At 33.7% G+C, this 12,500-nt stretch overlaps 2 protein-coding genes across 7 annotated transcripts in view; one reads left to right on the top strand and one right to left on the bottom strand.

Annotated features, from left to right (window-relative positions):
- The window catches only part of LOC122263774 (uncharacterized), an 8,332-nt gene extending 1,492 nt beyond the window's left edge, over window positions 1-6,840 (top strand). The window contains exons 2-10 of the mRNA XM_086547131.1: window positions 859-1,015; window positions 2,110-2,162; window positions 3,673-3,774; window positions 4,669-4,792; window positions 4,981-5,090; window positions 5,208-5,294; window positions 5,489-5,678; window positions 5,900-6,051; window positions 6,417-6,840. Of these exons, the coding sequence (XP_086403257.1) occupies window positions 859-1,015; window positions 2,110-2,162; window positions 3,673-3,774; window positions 4,669-4,792; window positions 4,981-5,090; window positions 5,208-5,294; window positions 5,489-5,678; window positions 5,900-6,051; window positions 6,417-6,673 (1,232 nt within the window). The 3' untranslated portion in view covers window positions 6,674-6,840. The remainder of the gene's footprint in view (window positions 1-858; window positions 1,016-2,109; window positions 2,163-3,672; window positions 3,775-4,668; window positions 4,793-4,980; window positions 5,091-5,207; window positions 5,295-5,488; window positions 5,679-5,899; window positions 6,052-6,416) is intronic.
- A 143-nt stretch (window positions 6,841-6,983) lies between these two features.
- LOC122263792 (uncharacterized) lies at window positions 6,984-11,603 on the bottom strand. Of its 6 annotated transcripts, XM_043032428.2 has the most exons (5): window positions 10,875-11,539; window positions 10,365-10,487; window positions 9,339-9,431; window positions 8,473-8,770; window positions 6,984-8,218 (listed from the first exon to the last, which is right to left on the bottom strand). In XM_043032428.2, the coding sequence occupies exons 1-4, from the start codon at window positions 10,879-10,881 to the stop codon at window positions 8,562-8,564; spliced, it is 432 nt and encodes a 143-aa protein (XP_042888362.2). In that variant the 5' UTR covers window positions 10,882-11,539; the 3' UTR covers window positions 6,984-8,218; window positions 8,473-8,561. The 6 variants fall into 6 exon arrangements, with proteins under 6 accessions (XP_042888362.2, XP_042888344.2, XP_042888352.2 ...); XM_043032410.2 differs by having other exon boundaries at window positions 10,365-11,546; XM_086547510.1 differs by lacking the exon at window positions 6,984-8,218 and adding an exon at window positions 9,093-9,235 and having other exon boundaries at window positions 8,640-8,770; window positions 10,365-11,600.
- Between the last annotated feature and the right edge of the window lie 897 nt (window positions 11,604-12,500).

Raw genomic sequence — 12,500 nt, 5'->3', positions numbered from 1 at the left:
TGAGAGAGGGATTGAGTGAGAGGAGAGGTGGGAGAAGGATGGAAGGAGAACATGGGAGAGGAGAAGTGAGAGAAGGATGGAGGGAGAGGAGAGGAGAGGTGAGAGAAGGATGGAGGTAGAGGAGAGGTGAGAGAAGGATGGAGGGAGAACGGGGGAGAGGAGAGGGAATAGGGAGGGAGGGGGGAGAGAAGGATGAAGGGAGAATGGGGGAGAGGAGAGGAAGGGTGGGAGGGAGGGAGAGAGAAGGATTAAGGGAGACTGGGGGAGAGGAGATGAAGAGAGAGAGAGAGAGATGAAGGGAGAATGGGGAAGAGGAGAGGAGAGGTAGGGAGGGAGGGAAGGCGAGAGAGAGAGAGAGAGGGGGGGAGTGAGAGAGGAATTAAGGGAGAATGAAGGAGAGGTGAGAGAGGGATGAAGGGAGAACAGAGGAGAGGAGAGGGATAGAGGGAAAAGTGAGAGTGGAATGAAGGGAAAATAGGGGAGAGGGAGAAAAAGGAGAAAAGAGTAAGAGGGAGGGAAAGGTGAGACAAATATAAAGGGAGAAGGGAGAGGAGAGTGAGGGGATGAAAAGGTGAATAGGAGTGAGGGAGAGAGGGTGGGGAACAGGGAGAAAGAGAGAGAAAGAAGGAGAGGGATAGGGAGGGGAGGAATGAAGTTAGTAGATGCTAATTAACTGATTATCACTGATTTCAGTCAACTATTTGACACTTTTTGCTGTCATTCTCAAATTGTGATCTCCAATTATTTTCTCCTTAATTTAACACTATCAGAATATTGTTTATTAATCATTCATCCCAAATACTCACACACATATATATCATTCATTCAGAAACAATATTTTTTTTCTCTCTATGAAAGGGAATAGGGCAAATGACGCAGATTCCCTTAGCAACTCGGAAGAAGCAATGCTGTCGATGATAAGCGAGACACCGAGCAACAATCTTTGTGAATCTGCAAGTCCCGTGATGGCTGTTTGTGAAGGTAATTTTTTAAACTTATATATGATTGAAACAAACTGAGATACATTTATTTATTTTTTCATAACTCTACTGGCTTACAGTAAGTTAAATATATAGATAGATAGATAGATAGATAGATAGATAGATAGATAGATAGATAGATAGATAGATAGATAGATAGATAGATAGATAGATAGATAGATAGATAGATAGATAGATAGATAGATAGATAGATAGATAGATAGATAGATATAGATATATATATATATATATATATATATATATATATATATATATATATATATATATATATATATATATGTATATATTTATTTATTTATTTATGTGTATATATTAATATTTTTATTGTTGTTTTATTGTTATAAATTATTTTTTTATCATCTGTTATTTGTTTTTTCCTCTCTCTCCTTTTTTTCATTTTCTTTCTTAGACAGAGATTCAACATGTTTTTTGTCATAGGCAGGGTTTTTTATTTCAAGTAAAAATGTTCATAAACTAATATGATTAACCAAAATAATTATTTGAATGCGTATAAAATGCAGCTGGTCAAACATATTTAGCTCATCTCATTGTGGAATAAGTTGTTTATTTCTTGGTTTGAGTTCTTTTGTTTTTTGTTTCTACACAGACAAAAACATTTTTCTGGGTATTTAAAATACCTGGCATGGCCTAGTTTAGTGCAGGTGTAAGAGATAAGGCAAGATATGTCTCCACCATGCACTTGCAGAGCAGAGTCCATATCAACATTCCAATAATTTTCAACGTACATAACGGTATTTTGAAAATTATAAGACATGACTCCTCGCAATTTTACATTGTTTGTTATCGATGGAAAATTGTATAATTTTACTCAAATTCCTTCTTTAAAAGAGGTGACATGATTCCTCACAGTTTTACACCATCTTCATCAATGGAAAATAGTATAACTTTACTCAAATCCCTTCCTTAAAAGAAGTGACATGACTCCTCACAATTTTGTACCATCTTTATTTTACACCATCTTTATCAGTCAAAAATAGTATAATTTTACTCAAATCCTTTCCTTAAAAGAGTTGGACGGACTTTAATGACATATAATTGCCAAGTGGTTAAGAGATTGTGAGGTTCCCTTTTTTTGCAATTGGCCCAGGAACAGCTCAGATATCAATCCGATTGAAAACATGGTCGTACATGAAGAAATAGGTGCGTGGTATGGACACATCATCAGTGCCTAAAATTAAGGATGCAGTCAGTCAGCTGTGGACCAGCTTTTTGCCATCTTACCTGCAAAACCTTGTATCCAGTATTGTTAATGTGAGAAATGTAACTCCTAGTAAATACTATAAAGGTTTGTGTTTGCATGCAAAGTTGAAACAAATCCATAGCTTAACATAAACAATGTGGTTTTTTTGTAACCCTCAATCCATCTAAACATAACACTTATTTATTTTATAATTATTTTATTGTAATTCCATTATTATAATATTAAATATATAATAGTAAAAATTGATATGATTGGCAATAATATAGATAAAATAGAAAAAGATAAAGTTATATATATATATAGAATATAGAATTCAAATTTTTAAAAGTTAAATAAATTTAACATAAATAAGTAAAAAATTAAATGATAATAAGCACTATTAAACCACAAGCACCAAGACGGAGAACGGGGAAGAAGTAAGTTTGATACCACAGAGACTCAGAACAGAATAGATTTCCCTCTCAGCATCAGCAGGCAAGAAGAGACACGTCCTTTCCTTGAAACTTAGTTCAGAATAGGTATAAATTGATTGTGTGGTCAAAATTCTGTTTTTTGATTTGATTTGTCTATTTGAATTATCATTGATAGTATAATATTTTTAAATATATTATAATTTTTATAAATAGACATAATGCTATAGCATTTAACCCTCAGAAAACCCCTCGAGATTTGAGAGTGGCCCATACAAAACCAAAAAGAGAGAGAGAAAAGCCAAGAACTGCCACAGCACAGTACAAGTAATATTTAAGAAATTGCCTAGCGGGAGAAGGAATTAGGGTCTAAATTTTGATCAGAGTAGCAAAGAAGATTTTATATTTTATGAATATTTTTTTTTTTTTTGTTTCACTTAATTATTTGTTTTATTATATATATTAAAGTCTATATATTTGCTCACATCTACCTTAAGAATTTAACATTACAGCATTTTTTGTTTAGGCGGTATTATAGAAAGGGAATGAAGTCCAGCATGAAATACAAAATTACAAAAATAAAACAACCAGCTGAAAGTTCAGAAAGTAAGTAATTTTATTATTATATGTCTGCTATCTACATTAGTCTAGTGTAAAGTGTGGGGAATGCCAGTAAATACTGAAAAGTTTAGTGTTGATGTTAGTTAGTAACCTTTCTCCATGTAGTGTTGCAACAATGTTTGTTTTTTTCTCAGGTATTTTAATCCTTTCCACGCACACACTCTATCTTACCATTCACTTGTTCTTATGTTTATTGTCTTTTTATTATATTATATGGTAATTAATATAATCATTTAAAATATATAGCAGGCATACGATAGCAATTAATAATAATGAAAGCAATATATATAGATAATTAAATATTTTTATAAAGATTTATTTGATCATGGTAAAAAAAAGAGCTTTTGTAAAAAAAACTTAATTTCAGACTTCACACCAGTGATCAACGGGTGAAGAAGTAAGTTTAACATAACGGTAGACCTCAGCACAGATAATGAGAATTCCATCGGCAGCACCAATAGAGACAGTTCCTTGAGACAACTCAAGAACTTCAGTAAAGGGACAACTCAAGAACTTCAGAGTGAATAGAGAGTGTGTATTTTTGAGTCTGTGAGTGAGTATTTGATCCTACTTAATGAGGGGTTGAAGATAATATTTTTATTGAAGTAATACATGCTATAATTTTAAAAGAATGACTATTTATAATTTTATTGATGTGACCCCAGTGCGATTTTGTGACGACCCCAGTGAGAGAAAAAAATTGATTCACAACACAAATCAGATTGAGCGCACAGCTGTTGTTAAGGGCTAAGAAACTATGGGAGGGCTAAGCATGTTCCGGATGCACAAGGAAGAGGATAGAAAAGATCAGAGTAAGGACTGTGAGTTTTCTTTCATGTATGTATAGCACTGTATTTGTTAGTCAATTCACTGATTGATGTATAATGCAGGCCCAATGCTATTGGTAAGAAATTACAGCATTGCATTTGCTGCGGATATTTTAGGAGGGGAGGAAATTGAAGTCCAGCTGGACTAAAATTACCTAAAGAACGACAACCAGTCTAGTTCGAAAGTAAAGTTTTACGTTATATAATCTACATGTAACATGCCATGTGAGGAAAAAAACTTGTATCAGTATTGTATTGTGAAAGAGAAAGGGAATGAATGAAATTAACTAAAAGTTCTCCCATGATAAAGTGTTACTTTCTTTTTGTTTTTTAAAAGGCTCAAAGTTTTGTTTTTCTCAACACTCTATCGTTTAATTAATTTATTATTCTTATAATAAATCTTTATTTATATATTATTATTTATTATAATATAAAAAATATAAATAATATAGCATAACGAAATTAAATTAATAACATTAATAATATATTATTGATAGTTAAAATATTATTAAATATAGATATTTTACAAATAAATTTTAAAAAAAAAAAGAAAAAAAGACTTTCAATGCTTTTTCACATATTCCCAGTTGATATAATGGAAGAAGTTAAGTTGAAAACAGACGTTAACCTCAGAGAGTTAGATTTCAGCAGCACCTTGAAAAGCCAAGCACCAATAGAGACAGTTCAAGCAGCAAATCAAGAACAAGGACTGTGATAGAATCAAGAGACTCAGAGTGAGAGAGTGAGTAGTATGAGTGAGCTTTGAGTCTGTCTTTTTCCTACGATTATTACGATAAATTTATATTGAATTTATAGATTATATAAAATGCTACTAATTAATACCCTCAGACATTTGCTACAGCATTGATTGTGACCCCAGTGAGATATAGGTGAGAAAGAAAGACAAACACAAATCAGATTGAAAGCAGTGTCTGTGTTAACAGCCAAAGCACTATGGGAGGGCTAAGAAATTTCCGGATGGACAAGGAAGAGAGTAGCAAAGATCAGAGTAAGGACTGTGATATTTAGTTTTCTTTCATGTATTGCACTGTATTTGTTTTACAATTCATAATCTTGATGTATATATATGCAGGCCCACATCTATTGTAAGAAATTACATTTACAGCATTGTTGCTGCGGTATTTTAGGAAGGAAATGAAGTCCAGCATGAATACAAAATTAACTAAGAAAGACAACCAGTCTAGTTCAGAAAGTAAGTATTAAGTTATATCTATGTAGCTATCTACATGTATATGTTTACATATACATATGCATATATCCACTTGTATATGTATATATATACATATGCATATGCATATGCATATACATATACATATTCAAATATATATAGATGGATTTACATTAGTTTTGTCCTTGAACCAGTAAATTTTATGTCTTCCATTACAGAACTTAAAATCTGGAGCCATGAGGGTGTGTTACAATTAGTAGAAGCATACAGAACCCATATGCACATGTTCAGTATGACTTCTTTGAACAGCAGTCAGATATGGAACAAAATTGCAAAGAAATTACAGGAGAATGGCTACACATACACAGGAGAATTATGTAAAAGGAAAATGCAGAATTTAAGTACCAGGTACTTCTGACAAAAAATATGTTGATGAAAATAATGTAACACTGAAAAGTTAAACCTTTGTAATATGTTACAATTTCAAGGGCATATTATAAAAATCTTGTATATTTTGTCTATAGATCCATCACAGAAACTTCGGAAACAAAAAAAAAAATATACATATTTTCTTTCACATAATAGGGTAAAAGGGAAATAGCACATATTAATAATGTGTTATGTTTTAGGTACAAGTCCATCACAGAAAACCAGGAAAGTGGAAGTGGAAGAATTAGATGGAGTAAATGGGAATACTTTGACACCATGCAAGATCTTTTTACAAACAACCCAAGTGGAGAGACCTCTTTGGCAACATCTCTTGACACTTCATTACCAACTGGTAGTTTTGGCATTCCGTTTTTGGTGATATTTAGTTATGTAACTAATTTTCTTGAAGCCCAAATGTGATTAAAACTAAAAAGAATTAATTATGGTATTTCTTGCTCTTTTGTATACTTAAAAATAACTTCTGCCAGTATTCTTCTTTCTTTCCGTATGAGATATAAAGAGGGGAAAGTTTTTTATGGTCTATAAGGCTTTTAGATTGAAGTAATAAGTTTCGGTACCTTGTTAGAAAAGACTCAAGATGTTTTCTCCTCTCTGTTTCTTTAGAAGTGATTACAATTTCTACCTCACCTTTGTTTTCCTGCAACATCATCATCATAATTTAAAGATTTAAAAAAGTATTATACTACTATATTTCAGACCCTGATGATGATCCCTTACAAGTAGATGAAATCAAGACCGAGCGAGACTCTCCATCGGCAGAATATACCAACAACTCATTATCGTGGAATGGGATTAAGACGGAAGTCTGCCACTCATCGTCCGAGCCTGAAGATGACTCCTTTTCCTGGGATGAGGTTAAAGTAGAGGAATGTTCGCTCTTTCCAGAGCCTGTTGATGACCCAGCACTCTGGAGTGGAGTCAAAATGGAACTCTGCTCTACGTCTCCATCGTGACCACTCCCAAGATGTTGCAGATTTATTAAATTAATTGTGATCGGTCATAAGACTTATATAGATAATACAAGGATAGACCAACCAAAATGGAGAATATATGAATTTTATCCATTTTGGCATCAAAGAATATATATTTATAAAAATATACTTACAAGAATATTTAGAAATGGTATGATTTACCTCCTTGTCACAACATATTTTACTTACATTCCATTATTAATATGGGCATTAAAAATATAATTACTATGATGTACATGTAGGAGGATTGTCAACTAAAGTCATAAGGAAGAAAAGGATACTTACAATCAAATACTGAGCCTTGACTAAAGTTTTAACACTTATAATTCAAATTGCAGAGGCATATTTCTGATAAATATAGATATTAATAAACAAAGACTGAAAATGTCTTTATTCATCATTTTTTTGCCATTAGCTGTATGCATGTATGCCATGTGCACTTGACTTAGAGGCTTTCCTTATTCCTTACACCATCAGTTCATTCCTGAAATTTCATCTGTCTACAAGAAAAGTATTCTAAAGTATGGAAGTTTATTTATTTACCATTTGTTATTATTTGTATATACACTATAGAACCAGGAGCCTCTGTGTCCATACAAATGTGAGTAGGTGTACATCACAAATACCATTTGTTGTATCCAGTTTGTATCTTTTTGTGAGGTAGATAAATGCAAGTCTGTGAAGTTGAATATCTGAGGTCCAATAGTATGCTAGCTTCAATCTCACTGTCTGTCAGGATGTCATAGAGCAAAGGTATCCGATAATGACTTCTTATTTTCTGCCAAGACTTACACTTGATGGTAAAAATCAAGCCATATTATTATGAGATCCATCATGGAGGGATAAAGGATTATGATAAACTACAACACATATACAATAAATCAACTTTTATTTCAGTAGCTATAAATGGTACAACTGAAGTGCCACAACATTTCTAAATGCCATACTTCTTTAGCTCCAATATGGACGTGATGTTTCTCAGCATACTGAGAATGATAAATATATGATTTACTTTCCCCTTTAATGGGAAATTAAAATAGAAAATGCTGTATTGTTCAACAATACATAAACAAAAACAAATTATATAATATACATATGTTTGTAAATAATAGAATAATAATTACCAATAAAATGAGAACTTCATGAGGTGAGTTCCAAGCATGGTACCAAGTTTATTTTATTTCAATAAAAAATGTACAATGTATGCATTTTACCTATCATACACACAACCAAAATGCTACTACTGACGTACTTAAATGTCTCAAATGATGAATTATTATCACACAAGACCATCATATAACTTGTTCAGTTATAAAACTGTTCTTGAAAAAAGTGACTAGATTCTCAAAGGGTATCTTGCCTTCCACTCAGTGTCAAATGCAATATAATGTGTGTGGTGCATTCACAGGTAAAGTACTCTATAAGTTCCCCATAGTCTTATTAGAATAATTAGCAGCTTTAGGTGGATTCTTATCACATTTTCAGCTGTCTTCTTTGTGTGGCATGTAGTCTTGCATTATTTGTGAACTGTGATAATAAATATTGCAACAATTAATGAAGATCTTAACAGTTGATAACTAACTAATCAGCCTCACCTACTCATACAACTAAAATCTTTTGCAATGAGAAGTACTAAGACTTTACAAATACACTATTCCTTAGATCATTTATAAAAAATATAAAATTATATTGTTTTCATATGGTTTTCCCAAAGCTTATTCAGTGCTATATTAATGGAAAAAAAAAACTAGGTTACAGAAGTTGCTGTTAAAAAGACTTACCTCTGCTTCTGATTTGGTAGCCGACTTGGCTGATGACAAATTGTTAATCAGGACCTTCATGCTAATCCCACCCAGGGGATTACCAAAGGCTAAATCTTCCACAATATCCATCTCTGACTCATGTATCTTCTCATCTGGTCTTGGGGGCTGAACGTAAAGAAGCTTAGATGGAATATTGTGAGAGTTTCTGAAGGGTATTGTGGGCATCCCTCTCCTCTTTGGCTTGTTTGCACTGGGCGTTTTCTCTTTGAAGGTTTGGTTTTGTCTCTTAATGATTTTTTTTGTGTTCCAGGATCATCTGTCAGCAAATAGAAGCTAACATTATTTTGTGTGGATTTACTCTATGTTTAACAACCCTCTGAACATAGGTATGTACATTAACCCCCAAGAGACAAGCATACTAAATATAGCCATGTTCTGATGAAGGGCAACCTTTACCAATATTCCACAGGAAGGCTGTAAATGATGGTAATGCTTTTAAGCTTTATAATGTAGATTCATGACAACCCTATATCAAACTAGACTTTTAAAATAGTTAATACAAATTCACCATTATTCACTAGTGACAAAAAGTCTGTTTCACTAATTAATCAATAATACCAATGTCAAACTCTCTTTACCTATATTAAGGTTCTATTTTTCCTTGCGGGTTCCTGCAGAATTTATCTTTGATACTTATGCAAAACATTTGTTGTAATGATATCTTTGGGAACTTTATTATCATTTTCAGTGGATTTAAACACATGGGTGAAGGAAGTAGGAACTGTAAAGAAAAAAATAAATAGATAAAAAAAATATTAGGATTAATCTCCTAAAAATGTGAACCAAAAAGGTACACCTAGCCCTCATTCACTATAAACACTTACCATGACTTTCCTTACAAATATTTCTTTCTTCAGATGGCTTTTTATTTTCTACAGCATTCTTTACATTGCTCCTGAAGGATCTCAGCTTCATTGCTGAAAAAAATATAAAAGACAACCCAAAATAATATCCTAAAACTCAAACATACTCAGTCAACAAAAGTTTGTAAAACATTGCAACACATCTTGAGTACGAGATTTCGATCCCAGATAGGCAAAAATATAAGAAACCTTACGAGAATTACTCTGTTCTTTCGTGATTCCTTCCTTGTCGATGCGAATGAGTTCATCTCCCAGCATGTTTTTCTTCTTGGAATTTGTGTTTCTGTCACTTCTTTCACTATCTTTAAAGGAAATTTGATTTATATAGATTCTATGATATTTTTGTTTGATTGTAATGTTGTCTGTGATTTTGAGTTCAACCTTTTACTATTAGATATCTACTATTATCTGTCTCTTTTATTGTAAGAGAGAGATCCATAAAAAAATCATTTAAATATACAATTATATATAAAATAAGATAAAAATACAATATAAATGTAGCAACTTGTTAAAGAAAGATTAAAGAAATCAATTAATTCAGTTGTTCCTTTGAAACTACTGTATTAATTGACATAACCATAACTATGCTTTACTCTAAACTTAATTCCTTCTAAAAGAGAATGCTTATCAGTCTTCCTTTAAATAAAATCATGAATCAATTTAAAAAGATAGATTTAAAAAAAAGTAGTACACATTAATGAAATAATTTTTCATCCAAAAATATTTCCCCTTATATACTTTTCAGGATTTAAGTTACTTTGCCAAGTAAAACAAGTCTCTAGCCAAAGTAATTATGACTCAATTAACCACATGACTTCATTCTTCCCCTAAAGTAGAAAATATTTCAAGATCCTAGTCAATAGTAAAATCATCAACACAGTAAAAGTCACCTAAACCCTAATTAAACAAAAAACACTGCACAATAACCAATTACATAATAGTGCAAGACATCTTTAAAAATCTTATCTTAGACTCATCCAGCATTACCTTCTTCAGAGTCTCCTGTAGTGATGACGTTTGTCCACGACATCTCCGTTGGTAAGTCACTTAAGATCTTTAACATAGTCTCCTCTGCGGCTCTTAGGGGCTCCGCCTCAGAGGTGATGTTAACTTTTAAAGAAAAGAGAAAATTCTGTTTTATATCTCTTGGTGGCATGATAAATCTCAGAGAATATGAAAGTCTGAAAGATGCACAGGTCTCAAAATGGGAGGAATGGATATTGTATGGACAATCATTTTACAATATACATACATATACATGCTTATTTATTCAGCACAACCATGATTGAGAAAGACAATTTTTTAAGGACAAATAACAAGGCTATAAACAGTGCTACCTGAGCAAGATTTTGTTCTTTATGATTTTAATGTTATTGGTTTTCTTTATCAACATACAATCCTATTGTAAATTATTACCACTTCCTTCTCCAACTGTTTTAGAGTACCAGATTACTTTTCCTTAATATCCAACATCAGATCAAACAAATACTTATTCACATCTCATCTATCATGTCATCCTCTGCACTTCTTTCCCTGACAAAAGTCCTATAAGCATAAAACTTCTTCCTCACTTCCTCCGCCTCCCTGCCAACACTGCTGACATCATTGACAGCCTTTGCCACCCTCTCCCACTCGTCATTCTTGGCTTGAATCGTCCCGAAGTATTTCCCGAGGAGGACGTCCTTCCTCCTCTTCGTCTCCTGCAGGAGGACATGAAGTTCCTCCTTGCTGAAGTTCGCACGGCGTTTCCTCCTCCTCGACATGAGTGAAATTCCATAATTGTGCAGTTTAGCGTTTTGTATTCTTATACGTGCTTTCTACATTGATAAGAGAAAATTATGTTGATAAGGTATGGGTGACTGCAATAAATAAGTTAAAACTCGTAAGATTTCACCATCGACAACAGAGATAAATATATATACATTATAGTTATAGTACTACATTGAACCTTCGGGAAAAAAAATACAACTTCAGTAGTGAGGCGTCCATACTTCAGGAAAGTTGAAAATCCTGTAATGTTGCGACCTAACACTACGATGACCTCGCCCAAGAGATGCTCCAGCTCATAACAATATTAGTTCATTATAAGTTTCTAATGGGTATGATGTAATATATATGGTAGTTATGTACAGGAAGGTGTTGAACTCAAGTTAATTTAGTTAACTGATTAAGAATTGCATATGGAAAAATCCTGTGATAAGTGGAAGAGCAGTGTATGTGAGTGACACACACACACACACACACACACACACACACACACACACACACACACACACACACACACACACACACACACACACACACACACACACACACACACACACACACACACACACACACACACACACACACACACACACACACACACACACACACACACACACACACACACACACACACACACACACACACACACACACACACACACACACACACACACACACTAACTGGCTGATTGATTGATTGATTGACTGACTCAATCTCAATCTCAATCTCTCTCTCTCTCTCTCTCTCTCTCTCTCTCTCTCTCTCTCTCTCTCTCTCTCTCTCTCTCTCTCTCTCTCTCTCTCTCTCTCTCTCTCTCTCTCTCTCTCTCGTGCGCTCGCTGGCTCCTGAGCCTTGGCAAACTGCAACGAAGTGTGCCGTGCTCATATGAATAATGAACCTTATTAGCATGTACAACCAAAGTGTGGATGAAATAGTTCTCAGCACTAGAAAGAACATCAATTAGTTTTACTTCTTACTACCTTACTTTTTAGAAAATGGTCTGAGGTTTATAAGTTCTCGCCGAAGGTCTATGATTTAGATAATCTTTGAAGAGATGCCCTACTTCGTGGTAACAGCAGATGTATTTTGAGGGTACATTCCCCCCCCTCTTGGTTCCATCTTTGTCGTTAACGATAACTCTCCTCTCCCTTACTATCTTTGATCATCTATCCTCTTCAGCTCCTACTGCTGTTTACTCCTGCAGTCATCCCTCTAATAGGCGTTATCTGTCTCTTGGGTAGGAAAGAAGAATCTACCCTCTTTGTCCGAGGTGTCTTTATTTTGGGGGGTGGGCGGCATTAGTCCTCGGCTGCATATTTACTTGTCAATGCTGCAAGCATTGACAAGTAATTAGAG

This window comes from Penaeus japonicus, unplaced genomic scaffold, assembly GCF_977035675.1.
Source record: "Penaeus japonicus unplaced genomic scaffold, GWHDUDI00000001_assembly GWHDUDI00000019, whole genome shotgun sequence".
Classification (NCBI taxonomy): Eukaryota; Metazoa; Arthropoda; class Malacostraca; order Decapoda; family Penaeidae; genus Penaeus; species Penaeus japonicus.
Note: the sequence above shows the minus strand (reverse complement) of the source record. Positions and strands in the feature narration are given on the sequence as shown.

Excerpts from the sequence above, each read along its gene's own strand:
- LOC122263792 (XM_043032418.2), bottom strand. The coding sequence starts at position 10,533 with ATGCCACCAAGAGATATAAAACAGAATTTTCTCTTTTCTTTAAAAGTT. Across the intron at positions 9,432-10,364 it reads TACAGGAGACTCTGAAGAAG|CAATGAAGCTGAGATCCTTC; the intron begins GTAATGCTGGAT and ends TATTTTTTTCAG. Across the intron at positions 8,771-9,338 it reads TATTTGTAAGGAAAGTCATG|ATGATCCTGGAACACAAAAA; the intron begins GTAAGTGTTTAT and ends ATTTGCTGACAG.